This window comes from Protopterus annectens, chromosome 7.part0, assembly GCF_019279795.1.
Source record: "Protopterus annectens isolate FY-2018-M chromosome 7.part0, PAN1.0, whole genome shotgun sequence".
NCBI lineage: Eukaryota > Metazoa > Chordata > Ceratodontiformes > Protopteridae > Protopterus > Protopterus annectens.
In genome coordinates this window covers 347428589-347454601 of record NC_056739.1, presented here as the reverse complement: position 1 = coordinate 347454601, position 26013 = coordinate 347428589, and the positions used below count along the sequence as shown (strand labels likewise).

At 40.9% G+C, this 26013-nt stretch overlaps 1 protein-coding gene across 1 annotated transcript in view; it reads left to right on the top strand.

Annotated features, from left to right (window-relative positions):
• LOXL4 (lysyl oxidase like 4) overlaps nucleotides 1–26013 on the top strand; it is a 412707-nt gene that overhangs the window by 113662 nt on the left and 273032 nt on the right. The window contains exon 4 of the mRNA XM_044076917.1: nucleotides 5187–5395. Within this exon, the coding sequence (XP_043932852.1) occupies nucleotides 5187–5395 (209 nt within the window). The remainder of the gene's footprint in view (nucleotides 1–5186; nucleotides 5396–26013) is intronic.

Genomic DNA, 26013 nt, shown 5'->3' with positions numbered 1-26013 from the left:
GTTTTCGAAAACAGCTTAGTATTATGGTGAGTCCAAATGAGGGGCAAGATGATGGTGATGATGCAGAAGATGGAAACGTCACTTTAAAAGAGACGAGCTGGGCTACTGTATATAGCAAGGAGTTGTTGGCCCAGGAGAGTTGTTGGCCCAGGCTGCCTAATTGGAAGTAAAGGAATGAAGTATGAGATATGTGCAAATTTATGAGCACCGGAATAAGTTTTACTTATGAATTCGCTTACTTACTTAAAATAACTGTATGTTTTCAATAGCAATATACATTCCACTTATCCAGAATGTAGGAAACATTGTTTTAAGTAAGTGTATATGTGTGTGTGGTCTACATGTTCTCAGCTTGTCTGGATTTTGCAGAATGCCTCTGATTTTTCTTCAGACTTTTGTATATTCCTTGTAAAGTCTGGGTTTAATCTTGGCAAATCAACGACAATTTCAGTCACTACATAATGACAGATATTTGAGTTTCAGACTTAATAGTGTTCCGAATAAGCATGCTGATGTAAAGCTTTCTAGCAACTTCTTAAGTATATAAGGGCATAATTTATCCCTTATTTTGGTCCTTTCCCCCTATTTTTTCCCTTTGATTCATGAGCTAAGATGTTGACAGGTATGTGGGGGGAGGGCTGTTGTGGGATCCTCTGGGTATTCTGGCACAGTGAGCATTGATTACATTCCTGTGTGACAGGAATGTATTTGTTTATTCATCTGATCACAGTTACAGTTCTTAGGTTTACAATCGCGGTCAAACCAGTGGATGTAATTGGTAGTCACATATATATGTGTGTGTATGTGTGTTTGTGTGTGTGTCTAACAAGAATACATGTATGTAGGTTTAGAGGGGCAAAAATGCTCTTACCTGTCCCTGACTTTGCAGAATATTTCTGAGTTTGCCTTACACTTTGGTCTGTTCCTCACAAAGTTTCTGTTTTTTTTTTGTGATAACTCATTTAAAATTGCTAGTACTAAATAATGACAATTATTTGAGCTTAAGACTTAACAATATTCAGAAAAAGCATGCTGAATGAAAGCCTGTTATTCTGGCAACTTTCTAAGTACAGAAGGGCACACACGGGAATGTATTTTATAGGTTCATAGGTAAGTACTAGGCTAGCTGCACTTCTCTTGAACAGAGTCAGCGAGGTGCTCTGCCTCACATGGACCGGGATTTTATTCCACAGCATAGGGAGTCTCTGAGTGATAAATCTATCCCTCCAGCACGTCCTATTTATATCCGTGCTAAGGTTTAAGTCGCTTGCTCTAGTGGTTTTGGTAGATTTGGATTTTTTGAGGTGGAGCACACTTGCAAACCATTTGAATCCTATTCAGTTGCCCTTTTTGTGCCTGAAATACCCTGCCCCCTTTAGTTATAGATTGGCCTTGCCCATCCCATGGTTGATAATTATATATTACCCTTAATTAGAGCTGAGTAAAAGTTGACAATGATGTCCACAGACCCAGATACAACTCCGTTGTTTATAAGTTATGCAACATAGAAGAACTTTCTTACAACAATAAACACAGGTTGGTTAAAAGTTAGGTGACTGCCCACATAAAAACCCAAATTCTGAATAACTGAGTCAGCTCTTGGTGGAGTATTGTCAGTGTGGCAGTACCCTGGTGTACATTACTTCCTGAAAGATATAACAATGTATTTTTAGCACTTAGTTTCAGACCATGATTTTGACGGCACTTATTTGAGACAAACCTTCCTGCAGGATAGTTAATTAATTTGGGGATTCATTGACTGCTCCAAGCTTGCACTCATCTGCAAATGTAGTCATCCAGAGCCATTGGCTTTTACTACAGCAAAGTAGGTGCCAAACAGGAGAGGTCCCAGCACAGAACCCTGGGGGACCTCACTGGTGACTGGTCTCTTTGTGGAGGCATCCTCCCCTATTTTGATTATCTGCATCATATCTGTGAGCCAGTTGGCAATCCAGCATGTGACATAGGGGTTTATTCCCCGTTTATTTAGCTTTTCTACTATACTGAGTGGAGAACTGTGTCAAAAGCATTAGCCAGGTTGAGGTAGACAGTTTGTACCTTTTTGCCCTTTATCCATTGTTTGGTGACCTTTCCAAAAAAATCCTGCAGGGTGCATAATTGTGACCAGCTCTTGACGACTCCAAACTGAGATGGGTCTAGTATTTGGAGGTTCTATATGTCCTGATTGATTAATTCCATGGAAAGTCTTTCCATTTTTCCATTATTGAAATATTTAATACATATTTAAATATATATATATATATATATATATATATATATATATATATATACATGTACATTCCATTTTGTTTAGCTCACTGCTGTCTTTTCTCTCCAGTTATTTTTTTAGCTCTCTCCTTGATTTTTGAATTGTGAGGTTTGGCGGTATGTGTGTGTGTATGTGGGGGGGGGGGGTTAGTGGGTTGCAAACTGCTGAGCTGAGAAGATACATCACTGGGTGACCATTATTTATAGCTGCATTTATTCATTTCATCTCAAAGGTCTGATGAGCGCAGTCACAGTCATAGAAATGGCTGTAATTGGTGGCTAATCTGATTCTGTGATGAAAAATGACCTTATGTGAGTGGGGATGAAAGCAGTATATCTAAACGTAGCAAGAGGGCCATTACAATTTTTTTTAATTTTTCACCACAAAATCAGCACTATACATAGTAAGTGACTGTGGTGATCTGGCAGATTGTGAGTGATAAAAAGGGATCATTGGCACAACTGTGCAGTAAGCATTAGTGCTGTCTCCCGTTGCTTCATTCTCTGATTTAAGTTTTTGGCTGATTCCTTCAGAATGGAGTCTGTGTGTTCTCCATTTTGTTTGGGTGCTCTGGTTTTCTTCTCCATACCCTTGGCTGTATAATGTATGCCTGCTGCCATTTGTCCTTTTACTTTCATCCCAATCTATTGTCAGTAATACACACAGAAGGTTACTGTCCGTTTTTTAGAGGTCTAGGGAGGTTTGCACAATTCTTATTTAGGATTTTCCTAGAAACTAAATTTCTTTCCTTATTCATGATTTTTGTTCAGGCCATCATTGGATCAAAAAGTTGTAAAAAAAAAAAAAACTCTTAAGATGTGCCACAGAGGGTCTCGAACTCTAGGACTTCTTGGAGCGTAGTGGCCCCAACTCCCTGCCTTTACTCAGTTACTTCCACCACACTGATTGCAGTAGAGTCCTGGCTAGTAATCATGTGTTTAAAGGATAGAGGAAAAGCTACGAAGTAAGACTGTGAGGGAAAAAGCACAAAGTGATCAATTTGGATATTATGGAGTCAGGTGGAAAACAGGGGAGAGGCAATGGGAAGATGTGGGGGGCTGTTGTGTAATACGGGAACCCATGGAGTCCTTTTTCTTGGGCTCCATTTCAACTAAGGCTGACCCTGTTAATTGCATACTGACATTTGAGGTATATACAGTCAATAAAGGTGTGATAAAGAGTTGGTATGGCAGCAGCAGTCTGTGGATAAAAAGAATGACCCCATCTGCTATTGGATCACAGGTAACAGAGTCCCACACATTTCTAATTAGCCCCACCCATTCAGTTGTTTTCTGTAGCACCCAAGTGCTTTGAAGTCACCAGATACCATTAATTCAACCTTATGTATGTATTTTGGTACCTGCTATCACTGCCAGCTTGCTCGAAATGAGAGATCACTTACCTGTCTCTAAAAGTCACTGGGCTATGTTACGAAGTAGCGCAATCTAGCTGATATAGACAAACGACTGAAGTGGCAAATGGTACTGCTTCTGTTGCATTTCTTAAATGCATAAATGATAGAATATTGACCTATTTTTATGAATCAATAGCCCTATGAATATATCTGGAAGACAGTTATTTTAAGTATGCAGTAAGACAAACACTTTTTTTCCTAATAGGGAAAAGTGTTTTCAAGGTATAGGAAATGTCCTTCATTTCCAGTGCTATTTTGTCACCAGCTTTAAGAGACACTCACAAATACAGAGAACCAATTTCTGCTCAGAAATTAATTACTTGGAAACTGAAACCACATGTACTTGGAGATTATTTCACATTCTTAAAAATCATTGTGTGTGTGTGTGTGTGTGTGTGTGTGTGTGTCTCTGTCTGTCTATCTGTATTTTCTTCATTCTTCCTTTGGGATGAACCATGAGTGACAATTTTGTGTTTCGATTGGCTTTAAGCAGACACCACACTTGTAGGTCTTAATGATTCTGCTTATGTTAAATCATTTCTCATGGAATTAGTCTGTTGTGTAAGATATGTTCTTAGTTACTAATGTCTTACCAAGTGACTGACTGCTAACCATCTACTTAAAAAGACAAAGACAATTTTTGTTGATCACTATGGAATCATATACATAATTTTACATTTATATTTATATTTACAAGTGCTGATGTTGTTAACTCATTACATCTGAGTGACACCTCCTGGTGCATTTGCAGTTACTTCCTACTGACACTCTAGGTGTCAAATATTGTTAGTTTATATTTGCTTGAATAATTCCAAAATCATGCTATGTACAGCGTTTTAAAAGATTTTACCTTAAAGCTTACACAATGGCAAACTCAAGTGCATTAATATTTGACCTCTGTTTAGTGCAGGTAAAGAGATATTGACTGTTGTTTTTATGATATTAATTTATATAGATATAATATTCACATTTTTCTAAATATCCCAACAACCATGTTACACAGCTAGAACTCCTTAGCCTCTCAAGAAAGCTCTCAGATAGATTAATGAAATACTGCTGACAGTGTGTGTGTAACTTGAGTGGTTGCTGAGATATTAAGTTGTTTACATAATGTTACAAATTTAATAGTTACTGTGTTTACTGGGACTTACAAAATTTGGTTTAAGACCTAGAACCTAAAGAATACAACCTCTATAACAATAGTTTGTGCAAGAGTTTGCCATTTCTACTTCTTTCATATTCTCTATAGTTCCAGAGATATGAACATTTGTTTGAAAAGTGAGGCCATAATCTGATTCTGTCAAAAAACTTAGGCTCCACCCATTGGAAGTTACAGTGAAAACTTCCTGAGCTCCATTGGAGTGAAGGAGTTAAATCGTGGTAGTAGTCTATGCCTTACTAAAGCAGGAATGAGAAGGGCATGCATATGGAAACAAAACTCTGCTACATACATCATCTGGCTATGGCTACCTAAAGGTTCCTATTATATGTCCCAATCTATAGGGTGCCGTGCATCTGCAAGATGTGAGGATCCGACCTATCCTTACTCGGGCTAAGATTCAGGAACCAGTAACAGAAGGCGTCGTAGAGCTGAAGATTGAAGGCAAGTGGCGTAAGGTCTGTGACACAGACTGGACTGCTCACAACAGCAGAGTCGTATGTGGAATGCTGGGGTTTCCTACTGAGGCACGCCATAACAACAAGTTCTACAGGTACAGTAAGAACAGTATACTAATTACAGAAAAGCATTGAACCATTCCAAAAGCAAAATGTAACAGAACTAGAACTACTCTTGTTTTATGTCAGAAGGCAGACAAGGTAACATCAACGACTGGATATGCAGTCATCTCTCTTGGGATGTATTTTAAAACAATCTTTCATTTTAATGTACTCCCACCCAATTCACGAAACTTAAACAAAACAGGTATATAAGCTTTTAATCAGAAATACATAGAAGGTGCTAGAAGTAAACTGGAGTTGACCAACGGTGCTCCTCGTGTTCTCATTCTGAATACATATTAAAGGGCAAGCCTTAGGCGTACATAGTCGTACATAACTTACATTCACTCTTGCAGGTGTTTAAAGCTACTGATAGCTGCTTTCAGATCCAAAGTTCAGTTCAAGATTTGCAGTATACCTTTGAAGTCCTTTGAAAAGTACTGACTGCAAGCCATTTTTCAGATAAAGATAATAATTCCAGCTAAAGCACATTTCTTTTACTATAGGCTTGAATTCAAAACTTGTAATGTTATCAAATGTGTTGCATGTTTTTTTGTTAGTTTATTCTATAGTAAATAAAAATTTAGAGCTTTGACTTAGTGTGATATTCAAACCTGGAAACTAGTGATATCACCTTAGAACACTGTAAGCTATTAATTTGGAATCCAAATCTTAATTAGCTATAGAGCTGACAATAAGTGCTCTTTGCTTCTTACAAACTTAGAATTAAGTTTTTTTGTTTATATAAATCACCTTGAACTTTATAATATAATGGTCCTGAAAAGACAAATATTTGAATTTTAACAACATTAAGTAGTAGATACGTTACCAAGAGAGCTCAGCATGTTTGCACAGTGGCTGTTCTTTATTCAGCATCTCACTGCTGTAGACAAATAAAAAAAAAAATGAAAGTTGTGCATTTACAGAAACAGCCTTTTTACTCCTGCATCACAGCATGTTTTATATTAAGCCATAACTGTTGGGGATAAATATACAGATTTCAAGTACTCTTTTGATGATTTATTTTTGAAAATGCATACTCAAGTTATGTATATTTGAAATCTGTATAAAAATTTTAGTATGAAGACACTGTACTCCCAGCAAGACAGTTTGATATGAACATAATGCAGCCTGCAGATAGTTTTAACTTACCTTTCATTTATACAAGAAGTGATTCATAAAAAATCAATCCAAATTTCTTCTGGAATATGTGCTGAAGCAAAGGAATGAAGGAATATGAATGATACAGCAAAAACACGGCATACACTTTGTACGGAAACGGAAAAGAAAAAGATTGTATCTCAGTTAGAAGAAACTGGAATGAAACAGTACCGAATGCTGCACAGTAACGTAATAATCAGAAGATGAGGTACCGTCTTGTCACATAAGCAAACAGCGAAAAGATGGGAAATTGGGGTCTATATTACGTAGTCGAAAGATAAAAACAGCGAACGCTCTTTTATCGAACACTGAAAGATGAAACCACTAAATATGGAAGACACGGAACAGTTTTCAGGACTTTGCCATTTCCTCCACTGTGGTGTGATCTCGGAGTTGGTATATTTAAGTAGGGGGTGTGGGGGCACAGCCACCCCACTTTATTTTGTGTTTGCATTTTTTTTTTTTTGCGGAGCAGCGATTTTTTTTCCTTGGGCTTTTTCATGATATAATGTGTACAGTTTGTGCTACATGCAGGGGAAGGCTCAGGGTTAGCACATATGAGTAAGGTAGCACAGGTGGGGTTACAGGCAGGGGAGGGGTCAGGGTTAGCACATATGAGTAAGGTAGTACAGGCGGGCTTACAGGCAATGAAAGGGTCAGGGTTAGCACATATGAGTAAGGTAGTACAGGTGGGCTTAAAGGCAGGGGAAGGGTCAGGGTTAGCACATATGAGTAAAGTAGTACAGGTGGGCTTACAGCAGGGGAAGGGTCAGGACATATGAGTAAAGTAGTACACGTGGGCTTAGCACACATGAGTAAGGTAGTACAGGTGAGGGTAAATTACAATATTTTCATTTTGCATCTCCATGGATGCTTCAAATGCCCAATTTAAGTTTTACTAACCAAGGAGCAAAATCACCAGGATGACAATAATTTTCAGAAAGTAAAAGAACATGCATTAAAAGGGTGAATAATTATTTATCAGTCAGCAGAAAAACATGACAATCGTTTAAAGAAGATTGCATCAGCATCAAGATAAGAGTCAAAAATTGAGGTTAAAATATCTGTGTGCTCTAATGTGCAGTTCATCTTTCTCCTAAGCACTCTGTATAGCAAACAGAGATGGAACAAATGGCCACATTTAAATATTACGTCTTCAATGAAATTACAGTCCTTCTTTCCAAAGTATTTATATTTTTATAATATATGTCTACTTTTTCTGGAGTAGTTTCCTGTACATATTTTCTTCCGGCCTGTGAGTAATTATGTTATTTTTTCCTAAAAAGTAACTACACCCTTCTCTCTTGTGGGTGAAGGTAAGCTAGCATTAAATGTAAGGTACCTCAAAGTACACACAGCAATCTGTTAGTTGTTTACAAACTACTGGAATGCAAAATATAAACTACAACTGCAAAGGCTTCTGTGCCAATTGCATCAGCTGCATTTTTGGCATAAAAAGGGAAAATCGGGTCTTCTAGTTTGTTTACACTTTGATTAATACATATCATTAATAGTACCCTCTACCTCACAAAGTTATGAAGATTGAAGATAGGCATTCTTTTTTATATGCAGATGCAATACAAATACATTCATTTTATTTAAGATTTTTTTAATATTCTCATGGATGTTAATTCATCAGATTACAAGTTGGCTATCCAAGCAGATCTCAAAATATGAAAGATTCTGGTACCTTCTCTGAATATAAAGGTATAACTAAAGGGAGGTACCACAGTGTTCAGTGCCAGGCCCTCTCTTCTTCAATATATATTCTGCAGACAGCAAAGACAATACCCCAGATGTAGAGTTAAACAAGTTACTGATTACTACAAACAGGGCCGGGCACCATGATCACACATGATCATGACATGCACCATTACTAAACAGCTCCTGCAAGGGCTGGAATAGGCACCTACCTGATATATCAAAATTGGTATCAAACTAAATTAAAAAGAATACAGCACAGCAGGATTTAACAAAAAAAGAAAGAAAGAAAGAAAGCTGCTCTCACCCCAACATTATATATTATAAATGGTACTCCACTTTAAACAGATCTTGTCAAAACAGATCAGAAGACAGCTGTCCATCATCTGAATATCATATTTCCAGCATACATAGAAAATCTTTCTATCTGACCTAGTTAACTTATGAGGAAATATCCACAAATTGAAGGAAGTCATTAAGTCACCTTACTTTTCCCTTATCAGAACCATCATTGAATACAGTGCCCCCCTGTTCATTTGTACAAAGCATATCTCTCAATTTAAAATGTACTTAAGATTTCTAAATAAGAAAATAAATGGCTATAAGTCTCCAAATTATCCTGATAAATTAGCACAACTAACCTTATACTGCATAGCCTCCTGACTCTCTTGAGTTGACCTATGTCTCGCTTTTTGAGACATGAAAAATCAAGTCGTATTTGGCCTCTTATTTCTTTGTAAAACCAGTCATTCTACAAATACCTGCACAAGGGACATAAATCTACATCACTAAATAAATAAGGCTCATTTTAAGGGTAGGTTTGTGACTCGGCATATTCACAGGCTATGGAATACATTACCACTACAGGTCAAAAAACTACAGCCTTGGCAGCCCCTCTGTAAGCAGGCACCTCAGAAGCTCTCCCTGTTGTGAGTATCATTTAGGGTGTTTGGGAAGGGAGGTGGTACAGGCAGATGAGATGAAATGGAACTTGATAAAATAAATGTACTTATTTTTATCAAGAGAACAGCAGAAGATAGTCTGAGCTGTCTCAGGAGACAAAATTGGATTATAATATATAGTTAAGAAAGGAAACAAATTTGAATCGGCTTTTTGCAATAGCTTTACATAAATAAATATAATAACATAAAAGTAAAGTTAGTAGCAATGGGAAAAAGAATTTAATTTATTCATTAATTCATGAAAGAATCAGACAACCAAGCAATCGGATCAGCTAGCAGGCCTGTACAAAAACATACGTTCAAAACACACTATAAGGTCTCCCCACAAAACAAATGGCATCATAAAAAAAGAAAGAAAGGAATGGAAAGATCATGCCTACCATGATGCATTGACATGCGCTGACAAAGGTCATGCCTACCATGATGCATTGACACGTGCTGATAAAGATCATGCCTACCATGATGCATTGACACGTGCTGATAAAGATCATACCTACCATGATGCATTGACATGCGCTGACAAAGATCATGTCTACCATGATGCATTGACATGCGCTGACAAAGATCATGTCTACCATGATGCATTGACATGCGCTGACAAAGATCATGCCTACCATCATGCATTGACATGCGCTGACAAAGATCATGCCTACCATCATGCATTGACATGCGCGGACAAAGATCATGCCTACCATGACGCATTGACATGTGCTGACAAAGATCATGTCTACCATGATGCATTGACATGCGCTGACAAAGATCATGTTTACTATCATGCATTGACATGTGCTGACAAAGATCATGCCTACCATGATGCATTGACACGTGCTGATAAAGATCATACCTACCATGATGCATTGACATGTGCTGATAAAGATCATGCCTACCATGATGCATTGACACGTGCTTATAAAGATCATGCCTACCATGATGCATTGACACGTGCTGATAAAGATCATGCCTACCATGATGCATTGACACGTGCTGACAAAGATCATGCCTACCATGATGCATTGACACGTGCTTATAAAGATCATGCCTACCATGATGCATTGGCATGCGCTGACAAAGATCATGCCTACCAAGATGCATTGACATGTGCTGACAAAGATCATGTCTACCATCATGCATTGATGTGCTGACAAAGATCATACCTACCATGATGCATTGGCATGTGCTGATAAAGATCATGCCTACCATGATGCATTGGCATGCGCTGACAAAGATCATGTCTACCATGATGCATTGGCATGCACTGACAAAGATCATGTCTACCATGATGCATTGGCATGCACTGACAAAGATCATGTCTACCAAGATGCATTGACACATGCTGATAAAGATCATGCCTACCATGATGCATTGACACATGCTGATAAAGATCATGCCTACCATGATGCATTGGCATTCACTGACAAAGATCATGTCTACCATGATGCATTGGCATGCGCTGACAAAGATCATGTCTACCATGATGCATTGACACATGCTGACAAAGATCATGCCTACCATGATGCATTGACACGTGCTAATAAAGATCATGCCTACCATGATGCATTGACATGTGCTGATAAAGATCATGCCTACCATGATGCATTGACACGTGCTGATAAAGATCATGCCTACCATGATGCATTGACACATGCTGACAAAGATCATGTCTACCATGATGCATTGATACGTGCTGATAAAGATCATGCCTACCATGATGCATTGACATGGGCTGATAAAGATCATGCCTACCATGATGCATTGACATGCGCTGATAAAGATCATGCCTACCATGATGCATTGACACGTGCTGATAAAGATCATGCCTACCATGATGCATTGACATGTGCTGATAAAGATCATGCCTACCATGATGCATTGACACGTGCTGATAAAGATCATGTCTACCATGATGCATTGACATGAGCTAATAATGATCATGCCTACCATGATGCATTGACACGTGCTGATAAAGATCATGCCTACCATGATGCATTGATGCGCTGATAAAGATCATGCCTACCATCATGCATTGACATGCGCTGACAAAGATCATGCCTACAATGATGCATTGACACGTGCTGATAAAGATCATACCTACCATGATGCATTGACATGTGCTGATAAAGATCATGCCTACCATCATGCATTGACATGGGCTGACAAAGATCATGCCTACCATGATGCATTGACACGTGCTGATAAAGATCATGCCTACCATGATGCATTGACACGTGCTGATAAAGATCATGCCTACCATGATGCATTGGCATGCGCTGACAAAGATCATGTCTACCATGATGCATTGGCATGCGCTGACAAAGATCATGTCTACCATGATGCATTGACACATGCTGATAAAGATCATGCCTACCATGATGCATTGACATGTGCTGATAAAGATCATGCCTACCATGATGCATTGGCATGCGCTGACAAAGATCATGTCTACCATGATGCATTGGCATGCGCTGACAAAGATCATGTCTACCATGATGCATTGACACGTGCTGACAAAGATCATGCCTACCATGATGCATTGACATGTGCTGACAAAGATCATGCCTACCATGATGCATTGACACGTGCTGATAAAGATCATGCCTACCATGATGCATTGACACGTGCTGATAAAGATCATGCCTACCATGATGCATTGACACGTGCTGATAAAGATCATGCCTACCATGATGCATTGACACGTGCTGATAAAGATCATGCCTACCATGATGCATTGACACGTGCTGACAAAGATCATGTATACCATGATGCATTGATACGTGCTGACAAAGATCATGTATACCATGATGCATTGACATGGGCTGATAAAGATCATGCAACCATGATGCATTGACATGTGCTGATAAAGATCATGTCTACCATGATGCATTGACACGTGCTGATAAAGATCATGTCTACCATGATGCATTGACACGGGCTGATAAAGATCATGCCTACCATGATGCATTGACATGTGCTGATAAAGATCATGTCTACCATGATGCATTGACATGTGCTGATAATGATCATGCCTACCATGATGCATTGATACGTGCTGATAAAGATCATGTCTACCATGATGCATTGACACGTGCTGATAAAGATCATGCCTACCATGATGCATTGACACGTGCTGATAAAGATCATGTCTACCATGATGCATTGACACGTGCTGATAAAGATCATGCCTACCATGATGCATTGACACGTGCTGATAAAGATCATGCCTACCATGATGCATTGGCATGCGCTGACAAAGATCATGTCTACCATGATGCATTGGCATGCGCTGACAAAGATCATGTCTACCATGATGCATTGACACATGCTGATAAAGATCATGCCTACCATGATGCATTGACACGTGCTGATAAAGATCATGCCTACCATGATGCATTGGCATGCGCTGACAAAGATCATGCCTACCATGATGCATTGGCATGTGCTGACAAAGATCATGTCTACCATCATGCATTGATGTGCTGACAAAGATCATACCTACCATGATGCATTGGCATGTGCTGATAAAGATCATGCCTACCATGATGCATTGGCATGCGCTGACAAAGATCATGTCTACCATGATGCATTGGCATGCACTGACAAAGATCATGTCTACCATGATGCATTGGCATGCACTGACAAAGATCATGTCTACCAAGATGCATTGACACATGCTGATAAAGATCATGCCTACCATGATGCATTGACACATGCTGATAAAGATCATGCCTACCATGATGCATTGGCATTCACTGACAAAGATCATGTCTACCATGATGCATTGGCATGCGCTGACAAAGATCATGTCTACCATGATGCATTGACACATGCTGACAAAGATCATGCCTACCATGATGCATTGACACGTGCTAATAAAGATCATGCCTACCATGATGCATTGACATGTGCTGATAAAGATCATGCCTACCATGATGCATTGACACGTGCTGATAAAGATCATGCCTACCATGATGCATTGACACATGCTGACAAAGATCATGTCTACCATGATGCATTGATACGTGCTGATAAAGATCATGCCTACCATGATGCATTGACATGGGCTGATAAAGATCATGCCTACCATGATGCATTGACATGCGCTGATAAAGATCATGCCTACCATGATGCATTGACACGTGCTGATAAAGATCATGCCTACCATGATGCATTGACATGTGCTGATAAAGATCATGCCTACCATGATGCATTGACACGTGCTGATAAAGATCATGCCTACCATGATGCATTGATGCGCTGATAAAGATCATGCCTACCATCATGCATTGACATGCGCTGACAAAGATCATGCCTACAATGATGCATTGACACGTGCTGATAAAGATCATACCTACCATGATGCATTGACATGTGCTGATAAAGATCATGCCTACCATCATGCATTGACATGGGCTGACAAAGATCATGCCTACCATGATGCATTGACACGTGCTGATAAAGATCATGCCTACCATGATGCATTGACACGTGCTGATAAAGATCATGCCTACCATGATGCATTGGCATGCGCTGACAAAGATCATGTCTACCATGATGCATTGGCATGCGCTGACAAAGATCATGTCTACCATGATGCATTGACACATGCTGATAAAGATCATGCCTACCATGATGCATTGACACGTGCTGATAAAGATCATGCCTACCATGATGCATTGGCATGCGCTGACAAAGATCATGTCTACCATGATGCATTGGCATGCGCTGACAAAGATCATGTCTACCATGATGCATTGACACGTGCTGACAAAGATCATGCCTACCATGATGCATTGACATGTGCTGACAAAGATCATGCCTACCATGATGCATTGACACGTGCTGATAAAGATCATGCCTACCATGATGCATTGACACGTGCTGATAAAGATCATGCCTACCATGATGCATTGACACGTGCTGATAAAGATCATGCCTACCATGATGCATTGACACGTGCTGACAAAGATCATGTATACCATGATGCATTGATACGTGCTGACAAAGATCATGTATACCATGATGCATTGACATGGGCTGATAAAGATCATGCAACCATGATGCATTGACATGTGCTGATAAAGATCATGTCTACCATGATGCATTGACACGTGCTGATAAAGATCATGTCTACCATGATGCATTGACACGGGCTGATAAAGATCATGCCTACCATGATGCATTGACATGTGCTGATAAAGATCATGTCTACCATGATGCATTGACATGTGCTAATAATGATCATGCCTACCATGATGCATTGATACGTGCTGATAAAGATCATGTCTACCATGATGCATTGACACGTGCTGATAAAGATCATGCCTACCATGATGCATTGACACGTGCTGATAAAGATCATGTCTACCATGATGCATTGACACGTGCTGATAAAGATCATGCCTACCATGATGCATTGACACGCGTGCTGATAAAGATCATGCCTACCATGATGCATTGGCATGCGCTGACAAAGATCATGTCTACCATGATGCATTGGCATGCGCTGACAAAGATCATGTCTACCATGATGCATTGACACATGCTGATAAAGATCATGCCTACCATGATGCATTGACACGTGCTGATAAAGATCATGCCTACCATGATGCATTGGCATGCGCTGACAAAGATCATGTCTACCATGATGCATTGGCATGCGCTGACAAAGATCATGTCTACCATGATGCAATGACACGTGCTGATAAAGATCATGCCTACCATGATGCATTGACATGTGCTGACAAAGATCATGCCTACCATGATGCATTGGCATGCGCTGACAAAGATCATGTCTACCATGATGCATTGGCATGCGCTGACAAAGATCATGTCTACCATGATGCATTGACACGTGCTAATAATGATCATGCCTACCATGATGCATTGATACGTGCTGATAAAGATCATGCCTACCATGATGCATTGACACGTGCTGATAAAGATCATGTCTACCATGATGCATTGACACGTGCTGATAAAGATCATGTCTACCATGATGCATTGACACGTGCTGATAAAGATCATGTCTACCATGATGCATTGACATGTGCTGATAAAGATCATGTCTACCATGATGCATTGACATGTGCTGATAAAGATCATGCCTACCATGATGCATTGACATGTGCTGATAAAGATCATGTCTACCATGATGCATTGACATGTGCTGATAAAGATCATGTCTACCATGATGCATTGACATGTGCTAATAATGATCATGCCTACCATGATGCATTGACACGTGCTGATAAAGGTCATGCCTACCATGATGCATTGACATGTGCTGATAAAGATCATGTCTACCATGATGCATTGACACGTGCTGACAAAGGTCATGCCTACCATGATGCATTGACATGTGCTGATAAAGATTAATTGATTATCTTCTTCTGTCCAACAGAGGTTTAATAGATATGAAATCATTTAATCCAGGGGGAATGTTAGCATCAGTAAGTAGTTGCCACCATATTTCCTTACAAGCCAAAACATTTTTGATGATGAAGATAATCAATTAATTATGCATCATCATTTTTTGTATTTTATATTTTTGTATTATTTTTATTATGTATATTATGTTTATATATGTGTGAATTTCATGTTACATTCTATATCTACCTCATTTGGTATCATGTCTCTTTAAGAATGGTTGACTGTTATCAAATAGTTTGGCGCCATTTTATGTATTTAAACAGTATGTAGGAATGATTGATTGTTCTGAAGAAGCTCACAATTTTTGTGAGTGAAAGCGCTTAACATTTTATCTAAATAAAATCAACTATTGGTTTTACTAAGTCTTAGCAGTCGAGCCGGTTACAGTGTTGTCGTGTAGTGGAACTGTTTGTTGTTCAACCGTGGTGGTGTGGTTGTGTTTCAGAAGGAGTGTTACAGAATTATATACAGAGTGAATGACAGAATGCATTATACACATGTCATATACAAAGTTAATTTCATAGTTGGCTTAAGGGTATAAAAACAACAGATAAATGACATTATATACAGAGTGACTGATCCATGCGTTATATGTAGAGTGGCAGCAGAGTTGGCATATGCTGAAAACAAATCACAGTCAAAAATAGAGTCAGAGCGAGACGTGTAAACAGAAGGAAATGAAGACCTGAAGCTGTATGCCCACAGAGATAGTTGTATTTGCCTAGAGTCGTGAAATGTGATTATATTTTTAAATGGAAAAGTTGATAAGAAAAGAATTGACAAGATTCCACAGTCTGGGACCAAGGACTGCAAAGGCATGGTCTGTGCAGCAAAGCCTACTTTGGGGGGGGGGGGTTTGGAGGACAGAACATGAATGGTTAAGATGTCCAAGGTCCTATGTTGGTGCATCTCTGAATAGTCTGGGAGCTAGAGGGGGAAGGTGTCATTCATAATAAATTTCAGTAGTTGAGAGGCAAGTCGAAAGTCAGCATGTTGTTATACAGTTCGCTTTTTCAATGGTTTTGCAGTGGTGTTCATTTCTTAGGGAGAAAGTGATGAATCTGCAAATAGCATTTGAAATGAACTGAAAGGTGGACACATTTCTTTTAGAAGCTGCAACAATTAGTGGGAGACAGTAAACTGGCTGAGGTAGTTAGATACCTTTACTGTAGCATTGCTACAAGGTCTGGGATGCCATATTAGCCTAGAATAGGAGAGAGTTGATTTGTTTATGCGTGTAGTCCAAGTGGAGTTGGAAATTTAGGAAGGGGTCGAACCAAACCCCTAGGTATCTGAATGAAATGACATTTTCAATTGTGTTATTAAGATGATCAAGGATGTTTAGAGGCTTGCAGATGGACGTGAACTTTTAAGGATGTTTAGAGGCCTGAAGCTGGACATGAGCTTTTGTCTAATGCCAAAAAGCATTGTTGTCATTTTACAGGAGCTTATTAGTAATTGTTAATCATTGAACCATTGAATAAGGGCATAAAAATCGGCCTGAAGCTCAAGTTAGAGAAGAGGCAGAATGTTTGGAGCAGAACAGGGCCATGTCATCAGTACAAAGCATGTGATGAAGATGAGGTAAGTCAAAAGAAAGTTCATTAATGTAAGAAGAAAAGAGGAGAGGAGCAATGTTTGAACAGATCCCTGGGGGACGCCTTTCTGTAGAGACACTGATGTAGGTGCTGATTAATTGAAATTAACTGAGAAGTGGAAGTCATGTAGTTTTGAACCAGGGCAGTATGTCATCACTAATGCCTATTTCAGTGACACGATCTAGGAGAAATGACTGCTAAATGAGATCAAAGGCTGGGGTGAGGTCAACAAAATTTGATCCAGTAAATTAGGCCATTGTCCATTCCAAAAAGAATATCGATGGGTATCGGAATAACCATGGATGTAATGCAACCAGACCAAACGCCATGCTGCTTCTGAGTAAAAAGGTGATATTGGGTGATGCATTGAGTAAGTTGTAAATAAAGTAAGTTTACCACAATCTTTCCTAGGCTAGGGAGAACAGAAATGGGCCAAACGTCTGATGTACTGGAGGGACTGGGTTTATTAGGGAGAGGTTTTACAATGGCATTCTTCCAGATATTAGTCATAATATTAAGTGTAATACATAACCTGACCTGAAATATTCTGGGAATTAGCCAGCAAGCTGTCTCCCAAGTGTCCCCTTTGCAAACAGTAACATACTTCATACCAGTGATGTCTGGAAATTAAACAGCTGCAAAATAAAAATATAAGTGTCTTATTTTTGGAGTTGTACAATATGACTGATAAATCACACACACACATATTTACATAGAGTTAGACATATAGAATCACACATATGCATGCATGCACACAAACACACACATTTACACACCAAATTACACATGCATGCACACACACACCTATGCATGCTCACGTGCACACATACACATACACACATATCACACTACCGCTATTTCAAGTATTATTCCCTTATGTGGAATATTGCCAAATTATTTTGTAAGGTAAAGTTAAGTAATGTACAGTTTGTCCTACCCTAAGTACTAACTACCCTGTTTAAAATCCACGTTTGTGCGGCTTTGCACGATTGTGCGCATAGCGCAGTGCCGGTTAAACAAGGTTAAACTTCTTCTGGCTCCGCCAAGTCTGCTCTTCAAATTTTCCCTTAAGGAAACTCTACTCTTAGTATAATCAGACTACTCACTATATTATAAGCCTAGCACTTGTTCTCAATACTTCTCTACTAAGTAAGCACTCTCGTACTAAGTAAAGCACTACATCTACCTACTACCCCTGTGAATAACCACTTCCCTTAAAGGTACAGCACTCCCTTATACTGTTCTAGCATGTCGAGTGGTAGATTACTGGCATCCTCTCCAGTTCAGCTGGTCAATCTGGGCATCTTGAGACAATGCTACAATTGTCTCATGTACACAGACAACACTCTCCTCCTCCCAACAAACACAAATACATGTGAGAGATGCAACTATATACCCAAACTGGAGGCTGAACTCTCTCAACTCAGGGCTGGCATGACCAGACAGGAGGAGACGGTAACCACACACACAACAATCCCAGTCCCACATAGACCTACCACAACTGCAAACCAAACACATAAAAATACAAAGACATACTCGGAGGCTCTAATAAAAAACTTACCAAAACAACAGAAGCTCCCAAAGCAGACATCCAAAAATCCACCACCTCAAAACAAAACACATGCAACACATACTTCAATAAATCAGTGTGTCAACCAATCACAGCCCTTAAGGCCAAACACCATGCCTGATACACTAGTAATAGGTGACTCTATAGTCAGACACACTGATGTCCCGCTGACCAGGCTGAACAAGGAGAGGGTGACTGTGAGCTGCCTATCGGGAGCTAGGATCCGCCACATAACACACTCACTCAAGTCACTCCAAAGCAAGTACAAATATGACTCCGTCATTGCCCATGCTGGCGTGAATGACCTGAGATGTACCTCCCTGGACTACATGAAAAGAGACATAGAGGAGCTCTCCGATTATGTAGCCCTATGACCCTGACCCTGAGCAGCATCTTGCCCTCACCAAGAATGATGCCACAATACAAAGACAAGATGATCAGCTTTAATAATTGGCTCAAGTACTGGTGTCATTCTAAGGGGATCCAATGTCTGTCTGCCTGGGATGACATGTTGGACAAGCCACGCTGCTTCGCAAGGGATGGCTTACACCTGTCACCACTGGGCTTCCGGATATTGGCTAAGGCTCTTGCCACCCCCATAGTGCCTTTTTTAGGCAAGGCTCAAAAGACAAACCCACCTCCTTAGAAAACAAAAATGGAAAAAAACTAAGGGTAATGCTGCTCAACGCCAGAAGTCTAAATCTCAAGATGCAGGCACTCGATGCACTCCTCAGCATGGAGAACATCGACGTCTGTGCAGTAACTGAAACCTGGTTCAAGGCTCCTGAGAGCACCCCAGCGCTACCAGGCTATACCTCGTATCATGTTTTTCGGACCCAAAACACGGGCCGTACCACAAAGGGAGGGGGGAGTGTCCATATTCATCAAGGACACCTACACCTCCAGGTTAGTAGCAACACATGAAGCATCAGAGACCATACAGGTGCAACTAACCATAGGCAAAACTGCTATGCAACTGGTAGCATGTTACAGACCACCCTCCCAATCTCAGGAACCCCAATCAGCCTTCCTGAAGACATTGGAGGATATGAATGTATCACAAAATACCATCATACTGGGAGACTTCAACTACCCAAACATAGATTGGGTACATTATTCTAGCCCTAATACCCTAGCCCAAAGGTTCCTGGAATTCATAAATTCAAATGCACTGGAACAACTAGTCACCTCTCCTACTAAGGGAGATAATATACTAGACCTGATCATCACAAACATGGGTACAAAATGCTCCACACCGGAAGTATACTCCTCACTAGTGAGATCTGACCACAAACTAATCACCCTGGATATACATATCCCACCTCCACCCCCAGCACAAAAGACCACAGTGAAAAACTTCTCAAAAGCAGACTTCACTCTTCTTAAGACTGAGATGGTATCCTTTAAGCCCACTGTGCCAGTGGATACCACATCCCACAATGCCGAATCCTTCACAAATGCTTTCTATGGACATCTCCAAGAATGCATAGATCATGCAATCCCAAATAAATCCAAGTACCTCTCCACCAAAGGCAAGCATCCTGTCTGGTGGACCTCAGCCATTAACAAATTGTATAACAAAAGAAGGAAGCTACTGCACGTCAGAGCAAAATCCCATAAAGGGAAGACATCTCTGATCAACATTAGCAGAAAACTACGTTCTCTCATAAAAACATCCAAGGCCAACTTTGAGAGAAAAATCGCTAAGGACACTAAAGAGAACCACAAAGCCTTCTTCAGCTATGTTAGAAACCTGGGTGGAAACCCTCAGATATGCTCAGAGTTAGTTCACAACAACAAAAAATGCACTGAACCCACAGATATTGCCAACATTCTGGCTGACAGGTTCAGTGCAAATTTCTCCCCTCCCTCACCCCCAAAAGAAGAAATACTTATCCCAGCTGAATGTAATCTCCCTGTCATCTCAGATGTCCAAGTGAGAACCGTCCTAAACAAAGCTAAAAACACAGCATCAATGGGACCTGTCGGTATCCTGGGTTGCATGCTACGTGAACTCCAAGAGGAGCTAAACCCGCACATAAAAATGCTATTTAACCTTAGCCTTACTTCAGGATATGTATCTGAACACTGACGTACAGCAACAGTGGTCCCACTCCACAAAGGGGGTACCTCTACAGACCCTGGGAACTACCGCCCCATAAGCTTAACCAGCCTGGTCTGCAAAGCTATGAAAAGAATCATTATGGAACTCATAAACAGAGACATAGGGGACCTACAGACACTTGACCTCACCCAGTTCGGCTTTGTAAAGGGCAGATCCTGCCTTTTGAACCTGGTTGACTTTTTCAAAACAGTCACTAGAGCCATTGATGAGGGCAAAGCAGTCCATACAGCCTACCTGGACTTGGCTAAGGCCTTCGACACAATACCCCACTCAGGCATCATAGATAAGCTCAACAGCTTAAGCGTAAACCCTTATGTCACTAGATGGGTTGCAAACTGGCTAAAGGACAGAATCCATAAAGTTAAAATCACTGGAGCAATGTCAGACTCAAAGCCAGTCACAAGTGGTGTCCCACAGGGATCTGTCCTGGGACCCCTCTTGTTCGGCATTTATTTTTCAGATGTTAAAGCAAACATGGGAGGGTTGTGGCTGACAAAGTTCGCAGATGACTGCAAACTAGGCACCTTAGTCGATACACCAGCGGACACATACATCCTACAAAAAGGCCTCACAGAAACAGACAACTGGTGCCAGAGTCACGGCCTTAAACTAAATGCCAAAAAATGTATAGTCATTCCCTTTGGGAAAAACAAAGTACCCACAAATTATCACATAGATAGCAACCCACTGAGTACGGAAAAAGTAATCAGAGACCTAGGGACCCAAGTCGACAGCGACCTCTCATTTGTCACCCACATTGCCAAAGTGGTTAGAAAAACATTCTACCTTGCACACCTCATCATGAAGGGATTCACATCCAGATCCAAGGATGTCATTGTACCCCTATACTCCTCCCTCATCAGACCCATGATTGAGTACAATGCCCCATTTGGTATGTACCTCACCCAGCATTTGCAACAGCTGGAGAGACCAAAAAAGTACCTCAATAAGAGGATCAAGGGTCTCCAACATATGTCTTATTCTGCCAGACTAAAGAAACTTCAGCTCTATTCAGTAGCATACCGCCTGCTCAGAGGTGATCTCTGCCTGACGTACAAGGCCATGTCAAATCAGGATCTGATGGACATGCTCCACCTCAAAAAATCCAAATCCATCAGGACCACGAGAGCTAAAGACTTAAACCTCGGCACAAGTATGAATAGGACATGCTGGAGGGATAGATTCATAACCCAGAGGCTTCCCATGCTTTGGAACAGGATCCCAGTTCGTATTAGGCAGAGCCCCTCACTGACTCTCTTCAAGAGAAATCTTGATGAGTGGATGGGAGATCATAAGTTTACCCCAGGGGTCACATCTGTGTCACTGCTAGACAGGGGCACAGTAAACTAATTCTTTTACATAAGAGGACCTTCATTGTGTCACTACTAGACAGAGGCACATTATTCTAAATTTATTCTGTACATTTTTGTACCATTTCATGGGGTGGCAAAAGCCACATCACTATGGCTAGGCTTATAAATGCCCCAGGGCAGATAGCCTAGTACTAAACTATGAAACTATGAAACTATGAAACTACTGCTGCATCTTCAAAGAATGGCACATGATTCTCTCTTGTCAAATTGAAGTTAAACCATACTGCTCAGAAGAAAGTCTTATTTTTGGAGTTGTACAATATGACTGATAAATCACACACACACATATTTACATAGAGTTAGACATATAGAATCACACATATGCATGCATGCACACAAACACACACATTTACACACCAAATTACACATGCATGCACACACACACCTATGCATGCTCACGTGCACACATATACATACACACACATATCACACTACCGCTATTTCAAGTATTATTCCCTTATGTGGAATATTGCCAAATTATTTCGTAAGGTGAAGTTAAGTAATGTACAGTTTCTGTCCTACCCTAAGTACTAACTACCCTGTTTAAAATCCACATTTGCGCGGCTTTGCACGATTGTGCGCATAGCGCAGTGCCGGTTAAACAAGGTTAAACTTCTTCCGCCTCTGCCAAGTCTGCTCTTCAAATTTTCCCTTAAGGAAGCTCTATTCTTAGTATAGTCAGACTACTCACTATATTATAAGCCTAGCACTTGTTCTCAATACTTCTCTACTAAGTAAGCACTCTCGTACTAAGTAAAGCACTACATCTACCTACCACCCCTATGAATAACCACTTCCCTTAAAGGTACAGCACTCCCTTATACTGTTCTAGCATGTCGAGTGGTAGATTACTGGCGTCCTCTCCAGTTCAGCTGGTCAATCTGGGCATCTTGAGACAATGCTACAATTGTCTCATGTACACAAACAACCCTCTCCTCCTCCCAACAAACACAAATACATGTGAGAGATGCAACTATATAGCCAAACTGGAGGCTGAACTCTTTCAACTTAGGGCTGGCATGACCAGACAGGAGGAGATGGTAACCACACACACAACAATCCCAGTCCCACATAGACCTACCACAACTGCAAACCAAACACATAAAAACACAAAGACATACTCGGAGGCTCTAATAAAAAACTTACCAAAACAACAGAGGCTCCCAAAGCAGACATCCAAAAATCCACCACCTCAAAACAAAACACATGCAACACATACTTCAATAAATCAGTGTGTCAACCAATCACAGCCCTTAAGGCCAAACACCATGCCTGATACACTAGTAATAGGTGACTCTATAGTCAGACACACTGATGTCCCGCTGACCAGGCTGAACAAGGAGGGGGTGGCTATGAGCTGCCTATCGGGAGCTAGGATCCGCCACATAACACATGCACTCAAGTCACTCCAAAGCAAGTACAAATATGACTCCATCATTGTCCATGCTGGCGTGAATGACCTGAGACGTACCTCCCTGGACTACATGAAAAGAGACATAGAGGAGCTCTCCGATTATGTAGCCCAGGCTGGTATGACCCTGACCCTGACCCTGAGCAGCATCTTGCCCTCACCAAGAATGATGCCACAATACAAAGACAAGATGATCAGCTTTAATAATTGGCTCAAGTACTGGTGTCATTCTAAGGGGATCCAATGTCTGTCTGCCTGGGATGACATGTTGGACAAGCCACGCTGCTTTGCAAGGGACGGCTTACACCTGTCACCACTGGGCTTCCGGATATTGGCTAAGGCTCTTGCCACCCCCATAGTGCCTTTTTTAGGCAAGGCTCAAAAGACAAACCCACCTCCTTAGAAAACAAAAATGGAAAAAAACTAAGGGTAATGCTGCTCAATGCCAGAAGTCTAAATCTCAAGATGCAGGCACTCGATGCACTCCTCAGCATGGAGAACATCGATGTCTGTGCAGTAACTGAAACCTGGTTCAAGGCTCCTGAGAGCACCCCAGCGCTACCAGGCTATACCTCGTATCATGCTTTTTGGCCCCAAAACCCGGCCCGAACCACAAAGGGAGGTGGAGTGTCTATATTCATCAAGGACACCTACACCTCCAGGTTAGTAGCAACACATGAAGCATCAGAGACCATACAGGTGCAACTAACCATAGGCAAAACTGCTATACAACTGGTAGTATGTTACAGACCACCCTCCCAATCTCAGGAACCCCACTCAGCCTTCCTGAAGACATTGGAGGATATGAATGTATCACAAAATACCATCATACTGGGAGACTTCAACTACCCAAACATAGATTGGGTACATTATTCTAGCCCTAATACCCTAGCCCAAAGGTTCCTGGAATTCATAAATTCAAATGCACTGGAACAACTAGTCACCTCTCCTACTAGGGGAGATAATATACTAGACCTGATCATCACAAACATGGGGACAAAATGCTCCACACCGGACGTATACTCCTCACTAGTGAGATCTGACCACAAACTAATCACCCTGGATATACATATCCCACCTCCACCCCCAGCACAAAAGACCACAGTGAAAAACTTCTCAAAAGCAGACTTCACTCTTCTTAAGACTGAGATGGTATCCTTTAAGCCCACTGTGCCAGTGGATACCACATCCCACAATGCCGAATCCTTCACAAATGCTTTCTATGGACATCTCCAAGAATGCATGGATCATGCAATCCCAAATAAATCCAAGTCCCTCTCCACCAAAGGCAAGCGTCCTGTCTGGTGGACCTCAGCCATTAACAAATTGTATAACAAAAGAAGGAAGCTACTGCGTCAGAGCAAAATCCCATAAAGGGAAGACATCTCTGATCAACATTAGCAGAAAACTACGTTCTCTCATAAAAACATCCAAGGCCAACTTTGAGAGAAAAATCGCTAAGGACACTAAAGAGAACCACAAAGCCTTCTTCAGCTATGTTAGAAACCTGGGTGGAAACCCTCAGATATGCTCAGAGTTAGTTCACAACAACAAAAAATGCACTGAACCCACAGATATTGCCAACATTCTGGCTGACAGGTTCAGTGCAAATTTCTCCCCTCCCTCACCCCCAAAAGAAGAAATACTTATCCCAGCTGATGTCCAAGTGAGAACCACCCTAAACAAAGCTAAAAACACAGCATCAGTGGGACCTGACGGTATCCCGGGTTGCGTGCTACGTGAAATCCAAGAGGAGCTAAACCCGCACATAAAAATGCTATTTAACCTTAGCCTTACTTCAGGATATGTATCTGAACACTGGCGTACAGCAACAGTGGTCCCACTCCACAAAGTGGGTACCTCTACAGACCCTGGGAACTACCGCCCCATAAGCTTAACCAGCCTGGTCTGCAAAGCTATGAAAAGAATCATTATGGAACTCATAAACAGAGACATAGGGGACCTACAGACACTTGACCCCACCCAGTTCGGCTTTGTAAAGGGCAGATCCTGCCTTTTTAACCTGGTTGACTTTTTCGAAACAGTCACTAGAGCCATTGATGAGGGCAAAGCAGTCCATACAGCCTACCTGGACTTGGCTAAGGCCTTCGACACAGTACCCCACTCAGGCATCATAGATAAGCTCAACAGCTTAAGCGTAAACCCTTATGTCACTAGATGGGTTGCAAACTGGCTAAAGGACAGAATCCATAAAGTTAAAATCGCTGGAGCAATGTCAGACTCAAAGCCAGTCACAAGTGGTGTCCCACAGGGATCTTTCCTG